This window comes from Eretmochelys imbricata, chromosome 1 (genome assembly GCF_965152235.1).
Source record: "Eretmochelys imbricata isolate rEreImb1 chromosome 1, rEreImb1.hap1, whole genome shotgun sequence".
NCBI lineage: Eukaryota > Metazoa > Chordata > Testudines > Cheloniidae > Eretmochelys > Eretmochelys imbricata.
The window spans coordinates 97,626,429-97,646,182 of record NC_135572.1 but is presented as its reverse complement, the minus strand read 5'-3'; the positions used below and the strand labels follow the sequence as shown (position 1 = coordinate 97,646,182).

The 19,754-nt window shown below is 40.4% G+C and overlaps 1 protein-coding gene across 1 annotated transcript in view; it reads left to right on the top strand.

Moving 5' to 3' along the window:
* Nucleotides 1–19,754, top strand: part of ABCC4 (ATP binding cassette subfamily C member 4 (PEL blood group)) — a 200,201-nt gene that overhangs the window by 154,347 nt on the left and 26,100 nt on the right. Inside the window, exons 27-29 of the mRNA XM_077807040.1 lie at nucleotides 5,348–5,437; nucleotides 5,886–6,058; nucleotides 10,996–11,101. Coding sequence (XP_077663166.1) covers nucleotides 5,348–5,437; nucleotides 5,886–6,058; nucleotides 10,996–11,101 — 369 coding nt within the window. The remainder of the gene's footprint in view (nucleotides 1–5,347; nucleotides 5,438–5,885; nucleotides 6,059–10,995; nucleotides 11,102–19,754) is intronic.

Below are 19,754 nucleotides of genomic sequence, written 5' to 3'. Positions count from 1 at the left end.
AGTGAGTACCAGCCCTTCTCTGTCCAAGATTGAACTGGATGATGACCCTGATGCCTACCTCTGAGTAGTGACCAGTGTTGTTCAGTGAGGGCAGTTGTTCTAGGCCTTCAATTTATTAACAGAAGAGGCATAAGCCATGTGTTAGGTCCTGGCTGAGGATGATGCTACCAGCTACAAAGCCATAAAGTTGCCATCCTAGACCCGATGAGGGGCATTGGAAGAAAAGTACTTGTGGTGGTTCTGGAAGTATGTCTTTTCCTCTTCAGAGCAGCCACACACCTTTACCCTACAGCTGACTGAAACAGCAAGCTAGACATTGTTGCAGCAGAAGAGTTTGGTACGATCCACATCTCTTTGGATAGCTAGGCCTATGCAGGTCACCAGATTCCATGGGGACTCTGACCTATCCTCTGGCCATAATTCCCCTTTGCGGGGGAACATGGCTCTAGCAGCCATGACTGTATGGTGCTCCCTCTGCAGTGCCCTATTCCTTTCCTGAAGGCATGTGCTTTGCAGGTAGTTCATCCTATTTGTTTGGGTGATGGGAGGAAACACTTGTTTAGACACCAGTGGAATTTGCTTAGTAGGTAGCATTTTAACTGTTAATTTCCAGCTTTCATTCTGTTTTGTTTAATAACGTTGGATCCAGAGGCCTTTGACCATATTGGTGTCTGAATGTTTGTTGGTCCGTCAGCTGGATGAAGAAATCACGGTAGCACTCACTTAATGTACTGTTTTATATGTTTATATTCTGTTATCTCTCTTTTTAAAAACAACTGTGAATGTGATAAGAAGGTTAACAAACAATGGCTCTTTAATGCCTCTCCATCACCTGGCTTTCTTTTTTCTTTCTTGAGAATAGAAGCCAAACAGAAAGAGGTAGGTATGCTGTTACTAGCAAAGACATACAATTGGATTGCAGCCTCATGTGGGCCGTCTTTTGTTTCTGCATACTGGAGGCTTCATTAATGCACAGTGGTGCTACTCAGTGGAGTTAGTGACCTTTTTCTATCTAAAGAGGACTTTACATAGACTTAAATTCTTTCTCTTTTGTTTGTGCACAATGTTCTTTTCTCCTGAAAATGGATGATGATCAGTTCATTCAAGGGCTACAGGGTTTTGAGAACTTTAACCACAAGTATTTCAGGTGATTTCCACATTTGGATATCTGATCCCAGGTGAACAAAATATAACTCTAGAGATGGAAAACTGCTGATTTAATGCTGTTCTACACCTTGAGCACTCATAATTAATTGTATATTTTATTCATGCAGAAGTTTCCTGACCTGGGCATAAAATTATTGTAATGAAGTAAAATGTTGTTATTTTTATCTTGCTAGTTATATAGAAGGTTTTTGTCATGGTCCCCAGGGGTTTTCAGTATCTGAAGGTTAGCAGGTAGGGTTTCTCTTCCAGATAAAGAGAGGTTTGTTTTCTATTAAGTATATGCAAAGGTCTAAGACCAAGGAATGACTTTAACCATTTTGGACAGTGGGGGAATAATTATACTACAATAGACATTTTGTACTATATTACTAATATTTGTATGAGTAATAAAAATAGCTACATAACATGGGGCAACAGTTTGTAGCTGCAATCCTCAGCATTTTCTTGGAAAACTATGTAGTCTAGCTGTAGGCGTTTGTAAAATATATCGGGTAGCATGCTAACTGAGTCACTCTCCAGAGAGTGAAGTTTTCTTAAATCTGAGTTTAAATATCTACTCACAGAAATAAAAATGTCCTTAGGTTTCTAATTGTTTGCTTGGATGGAGCTGTATGAAGGTTGTGTCTGTTTGTAAATATTATCTGTTACCCTGACTGCAAGCATTTCTACAACAATTATTTACAGGTTTGGCTTATTAACTTCCTCTCATAAAACAGGCTATTTTAAATACTAATCTGTGTCAGAAATGATAATTAAAAATTATCCTTATCTACTGTTGCAATACATGTTTGATTTTAGGACCTCTTATAATAGTTATGAACATTTTATAAATTCAATTTCTTATTTTGCCAACCTATAAAAATAGATTGAAACGGAAAATTATCTTAACAATACCTTCAGAACATCTCAAATAACTTATTAAAATGTGTATTGTTAAACAAATTACTTGCAGTGTTTTTTTTTAAAGAAAAATGTTCCCTCAACCCTTCTATTAAACCTCTTTGCTCATTCAACAGGTTTTTATTGGTCCTGGTGCAACAAATACTTTCAAATACTTGGCACATAACAAGAAAATAAAAAGAAAACACATTATCTTCTTACATTTTTATTGTACCACATTCTGCCATCATCAATACCTTCATAATACTCCAGGAATGGCTTAAAAATTAACACATAATCATAAAAGGTTTAGGTCCAAATTCTACATGGGCTTTCTACACCCACATGCAGGTCCATGGACAGCAGTAGGGTTACATGGGGTCTTAATCAGGGCAGGATTTAACCTTTAAGATGTGTGATGTTTTTAAAAAAATCATATCATATATAAACAAATGTTTACTCTTTTTTTAAAAAAAATATATATAGATTTAAGAACCTCTGGTAACAAGTCAGATATTTCACAGTCCTCAACAGCATTGTGATGGTTTTTTGGGCTCAGATATCTTGTGTATAACACCAACAATTACTGACATCCTAACATTTCCTACAGTTCATGATTCTCAGACTGTGCCGTCTCTGTTTGAATATCAGTGGCATTCAGGGCTGTTAGTAGGGAATTCTGGGGCAAAATCATGTCCCTCTTGCTTTTTTTGACTTGAAGATCAGTTTGTGGCATTGGGCTAAAGCTTAGTGGTTCAGTGCTCTCCCACTTTTGTTGCCTTAACCTTTTGATTTCCTTCAGGGCCTTTGGGTAGGAACAAACTTATTTCCTGGTCTTTTCACTCTCTCATGCCTCTTCTCCCCTTCAGAGCAGCATGGAGATCTTTGCCTTCTGGGTCTTCCAGTGTAGTGCCCCCCTGACAGGTCCCTCTGCCTCTTCTCTTCATGGTAGAACTGTCCAGAAGACACCAACCAGAGACCAAGCAGTGTTCATCTAATGAGGCAGTTCTGTTTAGCAGCTCAGGAGAGCTTTGCCATGCCTGTCCACAGTTTGTGGACCCTTGCTCTGCCTAGGGGAGAGGCTCTGAGTTGGACTAGTTTGAGAGGGTCTGCCTCCCATCAAGCCACAATATATTCCACACTGAGAGAGAGAACACAGAAAGAAAGGAATAACCTGATCGGCTCACAGGAGGAAGAGTCCAGGCACCCAATGCCTGCTCCAGGAGTAAATCTATCAAACCCAACCCCTCTCCAACCAGTAATAGTTCCACCTAGATGAGTCCTGCCACAAGTCTTTAAATAGGACACTTCTCATTAGGCAAGGGGCAGGCATCCCTTCCAGCTTCCCTTCCTCTCAAGATGAGGGCAGGGAATTTTAGAGGGATACCCTAGGCATTTCTTCTCTTGGATGAGGATCCAGAGGGTGACTACTTCTTTGCAAAAGCTGTCTCTATCCCAAGGAGCAAAAAGAGCACAGCTATCCCACCAGAGCCTTAACAGTGATTTTACACACCCACACAGTAAAAAAAGGAAGAATGAAAATCTAGCAGGTATGTGTCCCCGTCACAGGATTCCAGTCCCAGCTCATCAACTGATGAGGGCTGCTAGAACATGACAATCAAAACAAGATGGGGGAGGGGTATTGAACCCCATTTGCTCAGTAACTCCATAGGCAGAAAAGTGGGGTGGCCACAACTGAAACCCAAGAGCAGAAAGGTGATCAGTCCTCAGACTGCAGATCAGAGGCTGCCTTTTCCCTATATAATGAATGAAGGAATAGGGACACTTTTACAAGGGAAAAATGTTTTAGAAAACAAGCTACAACATTTTAGTAAATTCAGGAACCAAAGATGTCATCACATTCCTGCCTGAGGTCTGTGCAGTGGTAGCAGCCCTAACCCAGGGTATGTTTAGTCCCTCCATAGAACAGACTAATAGTATATCTTGGCTGTCTTCAGAGGGAGCATTAGGATGCCAGCAGCAGATCTGAGGGATTCCTATTGCCCCAGCTGGGAGAATAGGCCATAATCCTCCTCCTTCTCACTCTTTTTGATTCCCTCCACTGGCTCATTGTATTTCACTGTATCAAATTCAAGCTTCTTAACCTCCCCTCAAGACTCTTTACAACTCTTCCTTCCTTAGTCATTTGCTCATTCTTATCATCCCCATACTCTGTGCTCTGCCAATTATGTCGTCCTTTAATGCCCATTTGTCTGCTTCTCCTACAAATATCTCCAGACTTTTTTCCACATTGTCTGTAACATGGAATTCCCTCCCTGAACTAATCCATACTTCTGCTGTGACACCTACAAGAAATCAGTCAGCCATGACTAGGTTAAAAAGAAAATTCAGATGATTTGGAACCATCATCTCAGGCATGTGTCTAGCCTGTGTAACTGCATGTTGTTTTCTTTGCCACCCTTGTCTCGCTATCCTGTTCTCTCCCTTGGTTTGTCACACTCAATGGGTTGAGTCTTGTTTGAAATTAGAGTGTAAACTCTCTGGGGCAGTGATTATGCCTTGCCATGTGTTTGCCTAGAGGTGCCCAAATTCTCTCTTGGTGCTACTGAAGTACAAATATTAGTATTAACCATCATTGACAGATACATGTGTAGACGTAAATGTTGCAGAAAAGTTGTGAAATCTATTTATCTTTCAGATTCTTTAATGTTAAACTTGGAGAGTTTCTCCAAACTGAAATAAAACAAAAATCCCAACACCTTGTATTCTACCTCTTGAGCCACTTGAGTCTTCTCCTCTGCCTGTGCCTTATATAGTTAGGGAGCACAGTTTCAAAAGCACCCAAGTATCCTAGGAACGTTAGTGCGTTGAGTTGATCTTCTTGTTGTCGCTTGTTTCCGCTAACAGTGTCAGTGGATTTAATTGCCTAGCTTATAAATATACTATAAAGTGTTGTGGTGTCAAGAGTAGCACAGATAAGCCAGTTCAAGTACAGACAGAATAAATTGTTGGATATATATCGATTTTGTCAAAATACCTGTATTTGTTTCATCTGTTTTATTAAAATATCTTCATGCAGGCTTGTTATGCATTTGTCTTATTTTTTTCTTCCACATGCTCCTAATACACCTCTGAGTTTTCTTTTCTTTTATTACTTCTCTGATATAAAAAGAATCACAACAGTTTTTTCCCTTGTCTTGCACTAGGGATAATTTGTTGTTGTACTACATGTATGTACCATGCATGCTTCAACTCAGCTTTACTGTGTTTAAATTCTGTATTGCAGTATGAAAACTAAGTGTATATAAAAAGTAAAATGTAATGTTTCATTGGTTTGTAGGAGCCCATTCTGTTCACTGGAACGATGAGAAAAAACTTGGATCCTTTCAATGAATACACTGATGAAGAGCTGTGGAATGTCTTGGAAGAGGTAATTCCAAATATCTGATCATTTGTATCTAATGTTTACATATAAAATAACATTATTCATAGTGTTTATACATATTAGGTTTGAGCTGGTTTGTTGGATTACGTAAGGATATGGCCGAAAGAAGAAAGGAAAACAATTGTGGGGTGTATAAATGTATATAAATGTCTCTGTATATAACATTGACCTGCTGGATCTTGCATTAATATTTTTTTTTATCATTCGGGATGCAGGTTTGATATATTTTGATTTAATTAAAAATAGATTTTTAAACAGTTTTAGACTTAACTCTAGAATTGAATTACATAGTGTATGTATATGAGTATGAAAGGTAAATCTTACATGCTTATTGTTGTGTAAAGCATAACAAAAAATAGGCAACCTAATCACAACAACCATATTTTGTTTAGAAGTGAGTTACTCATCTTACAGTACGTTGGCATACCTACAGGTTCAACTGAAGGAGGCTGTGGAAGAACTTCCTGATAAAATGGAGACACAGTTGGCAGAATCTGGATCTAATTTTAGCGTCGGTCAGAGACAGCTCGTGTGCCTTGCCAGGGCAATTCTCAAAAAAAATCAAATTCTGATTATTGACGAAGCAACAGCAAATGTGGACCCAAGGTAAAACACCAGAGGCCATAGTAAAATGAATTATCCTGTTTGTACATGGTTGGCGTACACAGAGGTGAACTGAAAAGCTTCATATCTTGTGCAGCCCGTGCTGGGGTTTGTGTTCTCATGAACGCTGACGGCATCACTAATGCCTAATCAGAGCAGGCAAACCAAACACGGTATATAGCTTACGGGGTTCGATCATGAAAGCTCCCCTGAATGCATCCTAAGAGGGGATAGATACAGGTTCTGTCTCTGGAAGGAGAAAAATATCCTTGATTTCTGTGTGTAAATTAACATTCAAAGCTATTTACCCTACAGCAGCCATGGATAAAAGACTCCTTTTGGAAATGCAGATCACAACTGTCAGGATAACCTCTTAGAGAGACAGAATGGATGAGGCAATATCTTTTATTGGACTAACTTCTGTTGGTGTCTCTCTAGTATCTTAGGACCGACACAGCTACACTGCAAACAAAAGATAAACTCTTGAAAGACTTCACAGAATGGAAAGATTCTTAGGCCACCACGATCCCACAAAGATGAGGGACCTCATGATGAAAAAGTTAGGCATAGTGTTGAGGTCTGTTGATCCAGGAAGGGTATCCTGTGCACATAGTGACAAAGACGAGCAAGGAAAAATAACTGTGACAAATAACAAATAATATTTATTAGTTTTCATTCCTTCCAAATGCTCGGGATGCTATTCAGTACACACAGTGGGTTACAGATAAATAGAATCAAAATCCTAAGAGATCTTCAAATATCATAGGAACTACAAAATAAAGTAGTCTTTCAAGCTCTTTTGAATACTGGTGGGAATCACTAAAAGAGACCGTATTTTTTGAAAACTCTGCAAATATGCTGCATCAGTTTGAGCTGAACAGATAGTTCCACCAAACTATGATTTGAGAAAATCCAAGGACAATAAAACAGCAAGTCCTTCAAATAGGTGCATTTACTATTTTATACATCATGTGTGTATAAAGCAAATTGTAGTTCACTCATTGGTCAAAGAATTGATGCTATTTGTTCATGACTGGTCATTCAGTCATTTTTTTGCACTAGCTGCAATCAGTAGAGTTGCTTTGATATTCCAGTATAAAAGGAGTTATAATAATCAGTTCTGGATGTAAAAAGGATCTGAACAGCATTAGTGAGAAATCTTGCCTGTAGTATTCCAGCGTGCTATACTTAATATTATTATTTATTTGAATTACCACAGCATGTAGGAGGTCTAGTTATGGAACAGGACTCCATTGAGCTAAGCAGTGTACAAACGGTCCCCGTTCCAAGCGGCTCACAATCTGTGTATAAGATTAGAGAACAGATGGAGATAGACAGACGGCAGAGTACAAAGAAACAAGGAGACAGTATTGGTCAGCAAGATGGGCAGAGTTCTCTGCACACCAGCAGCCTGATTGTTGTCAAGCTTTTTGTAGGCATCGTGGCAAAGGAGAGTAATGCTTTAATCATGCAAGATGATCAGTGCAGGTGGACCTCCTGTGAGGATCAGCTTGCGGGATTGGGGCCTGTTTGGTTTTTGATTTGCTCACTGTAGGTCACTTTCGAGTGGCAATGATTGTAGTTTTCCTGAGGAAGATTAAATTTGGGTGCTAGCAGAGAGAGAAAAGCTGACTGAGGAGTTGTGAACATATTGCCACATGCAAAATGAACAGATTTTGTGGCCGTTTCTGAGGAGGTAGTACAAATCTTTGATTTCCCCAAAGAAGTCAGTCATTCTATACATAATACACAGTTACTTCCATCACTGCAGTGCTGCATATTGCCAAACTGTTTTAGTACTGTGTGAGAGATTGGTAAGATGTGTAATGGTCCAGTGCTGGGGGAAGTTACCCTTCTGTATCAGAATGCCAAACTTCAAAAATGTAAGGGCTGTGTCAATGAAACCCTCCCAACTGCAGTTAACTGTACCTGGTTTACCTATAGTAAGTCCATAATTCTGGAAGCAAAGTATCATTGTCAGTTCTTATACTGCCGATAGCAAGGTGGCATTCCTCTTTCCACAGAAGAAACAGGCTATTTTATTTTCACTTGTATTTAAAAAAATAAAACACCTAGCATTAGCAATTAATAGACTTCTTCCAGATTTCCGTGGAGTCCAGAACCGTAAATTCATCCTTCCACTGTGGTATCTGCCCATGACTCATTTTTGTAACCTCTTCCTGGGAGAGAAGTGGTGCCAGCAGAGAAGCTTTGCAGTGAAGCATGCATTTCATTTCTAAAATCTTTAGAGAAAGTGCCTTTCGTTCTCTATAGATTTTGGGCTTCTAGCTTATTTTTGGCTAAAAAGAGATAATATCTGTGATTTAATCAGACCAATGGAAATTTCATATCCTCTTATTCATCCTCCCCATTTTGACATCTTTATTTTTTTTATTTGCACTATCCATTTAAATTATCTTACTTGACATGTGCTGCAGATATATTGCAATAAAGTAAATGTTTACTAATAGCAACCGTAAGCATTACAATACAAATGATTGAAGAGGTATCAACTTTAACTTGGAGTTTCTTCTTTGAGTTGGTTTACACTGCAGTCTTTACTACCTTTTTCTTAACCTCTTGGGCGTAGCTATGGTGGTGGACTTTTAAGCAGTACAACCTAATAGGATGCCCATCAGGAAATACTGCAATCTATTATCAAATAGTAAATGGTCTAAATATTGTGACTCTGTCCTTGTCTCCGTGGGTCTTTCACTTCCTGGAAGATTTTGCTAGCCTCAGAGGCTCACTGTGAGCCCTTCTTTCTCTAGGGGCAAGGGTCACAGCCTACTGAGCCATTTGCATCATAAGCCAGCAAGGAAGGTGGGGGGAAGCAACCCTCCCAAGCACAGTCTCTGTTGTCTCCCAGTCTCAGTGATTAATCAGGGAGTTGTGGGGGAGGGAACCTGGGCCCACCCTCTACTCCAGGCTCCAGCCCAGGGACCCTAATGGTAGCAGCTAGGGTAGCTGACTTTTTGAAAATAGGACTCGTACAATTCCCTGGGACACTTCCCCACAGTAGCCCCCACTTCCTCAATATCTACGTCACCCTTACCTCAGGGCCTCCTTCCTTGCGCCTGAAATGGTTTGTACTGCTCAGTTCCTCAAACAGCGCGGCTTCCTCCTATAGCTCCTGAGACTCATGCGCAACTGACTAACTGGGAGGCTTTTAACTAGTTTCAGACAGCCCCTAATTGGCTTCAGGTGACCCAATCAACCTAGCTATCTTCCCTGCCTTCTGGAAAGATCTTAATTGGCCCCAGATGTCTTAATTGACCTGGAGCAGCTGCCATTTACTTATTCTGGTAACAGGGATTTGTTTAGCCTGGGGCTAATATATCTGTCTCCCACTACTTTTCTATAGCCGTCACAATATGAAAGTTTACCTAAGCCTGGTGGTCTAAGTATTTCACATGATGACTGATGGAAATTTAGCACAATTTTAGCTTTTCTTCGTGGTCATGAATTTGGAATTTTTATCCCCATGAATAAAATAATTCTGTAGTAGTTAAATGATTCTTAAAAGTTGCACATGAAACCCTCGGCATCAGAAGTGGAAATTATATGAATCACTTTATTTCCAGCATTATATCTTGGAAAATCTCCAATAATTGAGACTTGTGAAACTTTCTGGAGAGTTTACATCCCTTTTTCACCCCCAGATAAATTTGTCTGCATGAAGTTTAATTAAAATAGGGTTGGGTTTCTTTGTCAGCTACCATTATTTGATTAACATTCAGATGAGGTTTTTGTTTTCAAACATATGTGAAGGATCAGGGCTATAGTGAAGCTGGCCCACAGAGGTGCCTGCTCCCAGTGCGAATTCTCCCTGCGGAATGGCAGAGCCACTGCTACTTTGCCTCAGTTTTCCACTGAGTGGGTAGTTGTAATTCACATTGGAAATAGCATTTGCGCTCAGTCACCCCAGGCTCGCTGGCTATACCCATTTTCCAGTTAAATTTAGGAGGGGCATTTTTTGAGGCTGTGCTTGCTTTCTTCCCTCCCTTGTTGAAGGTGAAGTTGCAGCTGCTTTCAATCACCACAACCTCCTTTTTCCCCTTCCCTCCAGCAGACTCTCCTCCAGAATCTGAATAACCTTGGGGTGAATCTGTCTCAGTACCTATCAGTGATAGGTTCTATATTATTTTGTAACCTGTGCTGTTTTAAGTATGGGCCCCCACTTTTTTCTAATTAATATAGTTAACTCTTCTTTTGGCAGCCTCACTTTCAGAACTTTTTGAAACTGCACATACATGCAACCATTGGTTTATTATTAGGGATCAAGGCCCCATTGTGTTAGATTCTGTCCAGAATATAAGCAAACATGGCATCTGCCCTGAAGAACTTACTAATAAAAGATTCAACAAGAGAGTGCAACAAACAATAGGAAGAAAGGGAGGACAAGGATGATGGTAAGATCGTGTGGCTACAAAGGCTGACAACTTGGGCACAACTTGAAAGTTCCAAATCGTTTAAACTTTATTTTTAATTGTTTTCAGAATTTCTTATTAAGCTATAACTCCTTGTGCTCCCCTAGTGCCCCCTCAGTAAAAATGGTTCTGAGCTTAATGACTGTCCTTTTAAAAAAAAAATGTTTCTCCCTCTCTTCTATATAGACCATCCCCAACCACCCCTCTATCTAGAATAATTGGAGAGGAGGGGTGTACATAACCTATCCTCACAACTGCTTCAGAGAGTGGGACCCTTTGTCTCCCCTGGGCTTCTGTCTCCCAAGTGACTAAGAGATTGTCAGGGCCCTCTTGAATAGCAGCAGAGAGAATAGCAAGGATTGGTCTCTGAGAAGAGGACAGAAAACCTGTTGGTTATGGATTGAATGATATTACAGTTATCTACAATACAATCATAGAACTTCTCTGCAGTCAGATCGTTGTTCATGTAGATCTCTCACTTCCATTTCCACTGCTCTTCCTGTGTTTCAGAACGGATGAGTTAATTCAAAAGACAATTCGTGAAAAGTTTGCCCAGTGCACTGTGCTGACCATTGCACACAGGTTAAACACCATTATCGACAGTGACAAGATTATGGTAAGAAAGTTAACAGCATTGGTTCAAGTTCCCTCTAAATATTACTGTCATAACCATACAGCTAAGGATAGCCTAGAATTCCTCCTTACCTGTAAGGGGTTAAGAAGCTCAAATAACCTGGTTGGCACCTGACCAAAAGGACCAATGGGGAAAGAAAATACTTTCAAATCTTGAAGGGTGTTGTGGGGGGAAAGGCTTTGATGTGAGTGTTCTCTTGGAAAGCAGAGAAGCATCAGGTCAGAAAACTCCTTCGCCTCCTTTAAACCATCCTAAAAGTCTCTCATATTACAAAAATTGTAAGTAAAAGCCAGGCAAGGCGTGTTAGATTATCTTTTGTTCTGCTTGTGAATTTTTCCTTTGCTGGAGGGAGGTTTATTCCTGTTTTTTGTAACTTTGAAACTAAGCCTAATGGAAGTTCTGCTGTGTTTTTCAATCTTTTGTTACCCTGTAAAGTTATTTTCCATCCTGATTTTACAGAGGTGATTTTTACCTTTTTTTAAAATAATATCCTTCTTTTAAGAACCTGACTGATTTCTCTATGGTCCTAAGACCCAGGGCTTTGGGTATGTGATCACGTTGTAACCAATTGGTTACGATATTATTCTTAAGCCTCCCCAGGAAAGGGGGTATAAGGGTTTGGGGGGATATTTTGGGGGAATAAGAACTCCAAGTGGTCCTTTCCCTGATGCTTTGTTAAGTCACTTGGTGGTGGCAGTGTACCCTCGTAGGACAAAGAGTTTGTGCCTTGGGGAAGTTTTACCCTAAGCTGGTAGAAATAAGCTTAGGGGGTCTTTCATGCGGGTCCCCACATCTGTACCCTAGAGTTCAGGGTGGGGAGGGAACCCAGACAACTACCATGACTAGCAGCTCATAGAAGATAGGGATGGGAAAAGACCTACTCGATCACCCAGTCCCTCTCTCTGCTGATTCAGCATTGTACTCTAAAGTCAGGGTCCCATGTACTCTGCAGACATATGCATTTATTAAATACCTTTCATTGCCATCTTCTGCTCCCCCTCAGCTCATAGCTGAAAAAGACTCAGTGAAGTGCAATCCGTTGATTATTTTTCAAGAGGGGATATTTTTGCTGTGCTCTCCCGGCAACCTGGCTGCAGTCCCTGGGCCGTGGCTCCTACAATGTTGTTTAGCCTGGCTCAGAAAATTCTTCCTCCTCTGTGTTCCAGGGGAAAGAGGGAGCTTGTCGATAGCTTTAGCAACTCCTTTCCTCAGCTTCCCAGTGCTCAGTTGCTTTGCTGTTCTCCAAACAACCCCACTTCCCAGCCTGTACTTCTGGTACCTGGTCTCCCTCCATCACCCTTATCTCTGCCCCAAGCCCCCACAATCTTGCTTCCTGGGTGCAAACTGGACATTTTAGGCTCCCAGGCTCGAAGGTTGCAGGAAGGGCTTCAAAGGCCTGGGAGACATAAAATGTCAGGCACCTGGCTTTAGTAAAACGCTGACTTATACAGCAAAAATGCTGACTATTTTGGAATATGCCAAATTCTGTGTCTATAGAATTGTGGACCCTGATTGAGATGAACTAAACAATTCCCAGCTCTTGGGGTTATTGTTTCAAGTTGTCTGCAGGGTCAGGCTGGTATTACTGCATTGGTTTACGCTCAGTTAACTTCTTCAAGGTTATCTTCATGAACATAAGGGCTAATAACATAATGTGTCTTATACAGGAACAGATTCTGGAGATTAATTTTGTAACAAGAATTTAATTCCACAGCCATTGCATGCAAGTGGCCCTGCCTACAGTACATGAATTAGTATTTCCCCAAATAAATGTCCCATGTGGTGGTGGGGTTTCCACCACTTCCCTTGAGAGACTATTCAACAGGAATATGAGAAGAGTTGTATTGATATTTTATATATTTTCTTAATTTCATCACATTATAGTATGAATACTGCCTTGTACCATCCTGATATAACTTTTCCTCCTTGAAGTCTTCTGCAGCATTCAGATATTTGTATCTCCTCTTTTATAGTCACCAAACCAAACTATGAATACTCAAGTGAGACATTTAAGTCTTTCCTTGTAAGTAAGTCCCTCCAAATTCCTAATTATTAATCACTGTTGTTTCTGTTCTCTGAACTTCCTCCAATTTGTAAGGATCTTTCTGGCATTGATTTGTATGGAGCTGCAAACAATATTTCATGTGCAGTTGTCTCAGAGCTATATAAAGAAGGACCGTTGCTTCCCTGACCCGTCATTGTGTCTGAGCAGCCTAAATTTGTATTGGCCTATTTTGCTCCCATATTGTATTGCAGACTTGTGTCTAATTTGGTCCCTTGTTCCGCTCTGAGTCTTCTAGCCCTCTATCAGGAGTACTGCTTTCCAGATTATTTCCTCCCATTGAATATCTATGTAAATTGTATCTCGGTTTGTTATTTGCTCCCCATGTTTCTTCAGTCATTTGCGCTATCTTACTATAAGAAACTTGAAAACTGGATATAGATACATCTGGATACATCAAGATGGAGGTCAACACGATGTTAAGAGAATGGAATGGATCATCATCATTATCATCATCATGTTCCCTTTACGCCTCTGGAAGCAACGAAGCTCCTCACTCCTGTCTGTTTCTGGCAAGTTTTTCAATGGTCCCCCAGCTGTGCCCCAGGTTTTTCAGCTTGGCTTCCACTGCTTTTTGCCATGTTGTTTTGGGGCGGCCTCATTTTTGCTTGCTTTCAGGTGTCCATCTTATTGCTACTCTGGTGATGGAATCAGTTTCCACCTGAAGCACATGGCCAATCCAATCCATCTCCCACGCCTCCTGGCAAAGATGGTGCTCGTGTCCTCTTGGCTGCACTGTGTCAATAGTTCTTGGTTTGAGATTGATCTGGGCCAAAAGATATGGAGCCTTTAATCTCTTATTGATTGGTTTGAAACTAGCTTGATAGTAGTCAATGAAAGCAACTGCCAGTTATTTAATGGTTTACTAGGTGTGGATCTGTCATCTCAACTCATTTCTTAGGTTCTGATTATGCTACTCTTGTACAGAGCTTCAGTCAAGTTAATGCAACTCTGCATGGGCACAGCTATCCACCCATGTGTTATTCATTGTAAGATGAGGGCCTTTGTGGGCACTTACATCACAAAAAGCAACAGTAGAAATGACACAAGAGGTCACACTTATGGTTGAACAGAAGGGTCTTCATATCAATCAATATCTACCAATTCAACTTCAGAAAAGAGCTTTGCATTTGGAGGAATCTTGGCATCAGGCTGCCCTTTCTTCCCATAAGCCCATTCAAGTTCAATTTCCAGATGAGCCTTCTCCCCTTCAGTCATTGTCAACAGAGCTTCATCCCAGCCTCTGATAACTTTTCCTACACCAACTTTGAAGGTTAAAGATTTGGCTCCTTTACAGAGCTGAACACTGACATACATCCTCCTGCCAGATGAGGATGATATTAATAAAACCATCTTTATTAAACTTTTTCTCTCATAAAAGCTGAAATAGGGAGTGTTTTTATTCTCACTAGGTATTTTTTCCTTTTGGACACCATAAACACATTTTAAACCAATAGTCAAGGATTGTAATGGTTGTGTGGTGTGTACAGAAATGAAGCATCTGTGCCTATTGGTGTTCTGGACATCATAAACATTAGGCTATGAATTGAGAGATTATAGTTTACTGCTTGCTAGTCACTTCGTAAACATTGTCATAATAAGTTATGTAACTGCAAGTGCTTAAGGTGTAATCATTAAGTATTCCTTCACTGGTGAATACTTCCCCACAAAGACTGATGGATCTGGTTTTGTTTACCGCCACTATGTTGAATGAAAGGCTTGTTCGGAAACAACTGCAACCTAATTAATAACTTTCTTTATATGTTGGCTATCCAAAGGGATTTCCACTGGTTTTGGTTCATTAGGCACCATTAACATGTTAGGTTCAGAATGCTGTTTTATAAAGATGTTTTCATGTTATTTAGCATGGTACAGTCATAATGATAGCTACTTAATACTTTATTTACTCATTTGCTATAAAATACTGGAGCAAGGTAGACAAATTAAAAATAGTCTTTCTTCCCATACTGCTCGCTCTCTTACGACTGAAGATAGTTCCTTTGTTGTAGCTCTAGAGTTAGCGTGCCATTTCTGAAGTTTTATTGTTTCCTTTTAGCTTACATTACAGACCCCTGTCCTTTACAAACCCTTTATGTCCACATACAATCCAATCTGACTTCTCTTGGAATGGTTTTGCTGTCCTTTCTAGATTGTATTAAGGAGAGGATTTACAAAGTGTCCCATAGGCTCAGCAAGCTTTACTAGTCCACATTGGTGGCTTGAGAATTCTGCAAGAATTTGCAGGGGGGAGAAACATAATACCGAAAGAATGAGAAATTTTAATACCTATTGTGAGCCATTAAGAAACCTCTTTTCTTCGTCACTACACAGAGCTTTTCCTGGCTTGGAGCCACTTACAGCTGGTTTCCAGTAGCTATGAGTGAGACTTAATCTTCTCTCACTACACTAGCAGCAAGAAGGATACCAACATGAAACTATTGGCTCTGCCTCCAGAAGATCAGAAGCATTGTACACCATTGAAAATAACAACATAAGAATGACTGTACTGGGTCAAACCAATGGTGCATCTAGCTCAGAATTGTGTCTTCCAACAGTGGCCAATGCCAGGTGCTTCAGAGAGACAGAACAGGCAATTATCGAGTAATCCACTCCCAGCTTTGGGCAGTCAGAGGCTAAATGGCAGTGTCTATGGAAGGGATACTTTTAAATAAAAGTATACTTTAAAAAAAATCTGCATTCATATATACATATACCTTATGGGAAGTGACCTATTAAAGAGGCTAGAAGGATCCTGGAATTGTAAAAAAAAACAAAAGAAAACCAAAACAGTGTTCAGTATTCTTACAACAGCAAAAGACTGTTCTTCATTGTGGAAATAGCACATCTGGTACCCCTAAATACATATATTCCGTGCATGCAAACTAGCCTTAATGGATGATTCAGGTTAATAAACAAATTACTCAAAAGTCAGAGAATTTCAAAAGTTAAGGCTAAATAATTAACCTTAACTGTATTCCCTTTGTGCATATATTTTCAGATATGGGCTCTCAATATCACAATGTGTTATTTCTTAAATACAAATGTGTAACTGTGACAAGGTATGTAAAGCCCACACCAGACAGGAAGGGGTTAAGGAGATGCTCTGCTTTGGAGTGGTCCACACTTGTGAGTCACGTCAAGAATGGAGGAGGAGGAGGAGCAGCTCTGAGAGGAGAACTGAATGCTCAACTTGCTAGCTCCCAGGGCAGAGAGCAGAGCCTGGCAGAGAGCAGAGCCTACACCCTTGCTGAAAAGAAGGCCCAAGTCACCTGAGGCAAAGGAGGCTGTATCGTATTCCTTCAACTGTAAGTGAACCAGTGGACCTGGAGCTGGATTGTACACCATCCAAGGCCCCTTGAAGGAGGAGAGGCCAATGGCCTGGCTGGGACTGTCTGTATAGTCCCTTTTCCTTCATTTATGTTGCTACTCCTAAGTTGTTTATTCCCTGGGACCTCGAAAGGGGTAAACATCCTAAGGAACTTGGCTGGAGGGCTGAGAATCCAGCCCCTTCAGAGTGCTATTGAGTGCCCCCACTTAAGTGACCGGACCCAGAATAAGCATACAACTCTGTCAACACTCCAACGAGGTGTTGTTGAAGGGCCATAACCCTGAAAATAACATGATACAAATTGCGGGGCGGGTGAGGGGTTAAGAGTATAAATACAAAAACGGAAATGAACTATTTATCTTCCAGGACTTGTAATTTTCTAAGCCTTTTATATTTTTCTGCTCCTTAAGAAAACTGCCTCCAATTCTAGGCCATCCCAAATTTATGCTGTCTCAAATTGTAGGCTTTCAATAACTTATCAGGATTCAAGTGCAGACTTCAAACATAACTTTAGACTTGCTGAATTGACTTTCTTCAAGTTGGGCTTGTTTTATAAATCTCACCAAAATCTAATAACTAGAGCTAGGCAGGAAACTGTTTTCTTGCCTCGTGAAAATTTCAAATATTTTCCCATTATATACCAGACAAAACCGTGACCTTTTTGAAATTTTGGTGAGAGTGAGTAACACCAACCCAGAATAGCCCATTGGGGTTCCACTTTGTATTAAATATTCATTAGTACAGAGCGCGAGAGAAAGCGCGTGAGACTGACTTTATATCCCACTGGTTAGGGCACTGCTCTAGGATATGGGAGACCTAGGTTCAAATCCCATCTTCAGATACACAAAATGGAACAGCTCTGACAGAAGACAGTGAGAGAGAGTCATCCAGAATACCCAACAGTCTCATCGACTTTAAGGCCAGAAGACACCATCATGATCATTTGTTCAGACCTCTTGCACAATGCAGGCCATAGAACCTCATCCATCCACTCCTGTAATATACCCCTAACCTCTGGCTCAGTTACTCATATCATGTCCTCATATCATGATTTAAAGACTTCAAGTTACAGAGAATCCACCATTTACTTCAGGTTCATCAGGTCCCCAAGACAGTGTAAGCTGAATCAGGACCTGCCTTCTGATGGGCTGATAGACTTTAAGGCCAGAAGGGACCATCATGATCATCTGCTCTGACCTCCTGAACATTGCAGGCCATGGAACCTCACCCACCCACTCCTGTAATAGACCCATGACCTCTGGCTGAATTACTGAAGTCCTTAAATCATGATTTAAAGCCTTCAAATTACAGAGAATCCACCATTTACACTAGTTGAAACCTGCAAGTGATCTGCGTGCCCCATGCTGCAAAGAAAGACTTTTTTTCATTAGGCTAAACAAGCCAAGCTCTTTGAGTCTCCTCTCATAAGGCAGGTTTTCCATTCCTCAGATCATCCTAGTGTCCCTTCTCTGCACCTGTTCCAATTTGAATTAATCTTTCTTAAACATGGGAGACCAGAATTTCACATAGTGTTCCAGATGAGGTCTCACCAGTGCCTTGTATAATCTCTACTGATGCATCCTAGGACTGCATTAGCTTTTTTTCACTGATGCATCACATTGGCAGCTCATCCTGTGTTCAACCAATACACCCAGGTCTTTCTTCTCCTCTGTTGCTTCCAACTGATAAATCCCCAGCTTACAGCAAAAATTCTTGTTATTTGTCTGTAAGTGCATGACCTTGCACTAATAAATTTCATCTAATTTGTATTACTCCAGCTTTCAAGGTCGTCCCGATCTTCTTGTGTAATATTCTGATCCTCTTCCGTACTGGCAGTACCTCCCAACTTTGTGTCATCTGCAGATTTTATTAGCACACTCCCACTTTTTGTGCTGAGGTTATTAATAAAAATGTTAAATAAGATTGGTCCCATGGCCAATCCCTGAGGAACTCCACTAGTAACCTCCCTCCAGCCTGAGAGATCACCTGTCAGTATGATCCACTGTAGTCTCCCCTTTATCCAGTTCCTTATCCATCTTTCAATTCTCATATTAATCCCATTCTTCTCCAATTTAACTAATAATTTCCCATGGAACTGTATTAAATACCTTACTGAAATATAGGTAGATTAGATCTACTGCATTTCCTTTGTCTAAAAAATCTGTTATCTTCTCAAAGAAAAAGATCAATTTGGTCTGTCACCATCTACTTTTTGTAAAAACATGTTGTATTTTATCCCTGTTAATGTTTATCTCTATGTCCTTAACTACTTTCTCTTTCAAAATTTGTTCTAAGACCTTGCATGCAATGGAGGTTAAACTAACAGGCTTGTAGTTTCCTGGATCACATTTTTTCCCTTTCATAAAAATAGGTGCTACATTAGCAATTCTCAGTCATAGGGTATGACCCCCGAGTTTACAGATTCATTAAAAATCCTTGCTATTGGGCTTGCAATTTCATGTGCCAGTTCCTTTAATATTCTTGGATGGAGATTATCTGGGCCCTCTGATTTAGTCCCATTAAGCTGTTTGAGTTTGACCTCCATCTTGGATGTGGTCATTTCTACTTCCATATCCTCATTTCCATTAGCCCCCCTGGCACTACCCTCAAATTCCTCATTACCTTTATTAAAACTGAGGCAAAGTATTTGTTTAGGTGTTGGGCCATGCCTAGATTATCTTTAATCTCCACCACATGCTCAGTGCTTCTTTCCTCCTTTTCTTTTTATATGGCTATAGAATCTTTCACTGTTGGTTTTAATTTCCTTTGCAAGGTCCAACTCTGCTTGGCTTTTTCCCCTACACTTTCTGACCTCCAAGAGATAGCTTTCCTTGCCTGTCGATCCCATCTTCCATTCCTTGTAGGCTTTCTGCTTTCTCTTAGTCACCTGTTTGAGATGCTTGTTCATCCAGCTTGGTCTAGAATCCTTCTCTATGAATTTTTTCCCCTTCTTGGGATGCAGGCTTCAGATAGTTTCTGCATCTTTGACTTGAAGTAATTCAAAGCCTCTTCCACATTAAGGTCCTTCAGTTCTTCAGTCCAGTTCCCTTCCCTAACTAATTCCCTTAATTTTTTTAAGTTTGCCCTTTTGAAATCAAGCGTCCTTGTTGCAGATCTATTTTTGTTTATCTTTCCATTTAGTTTAAAATGGATTAGCTCATGATCACTTGAACCAAAGTTTTCCCCTTTTTCTGTGAGGTCCTCGCTACTCACCAATAAAAATTCTAAAATGGCATCACATCTTG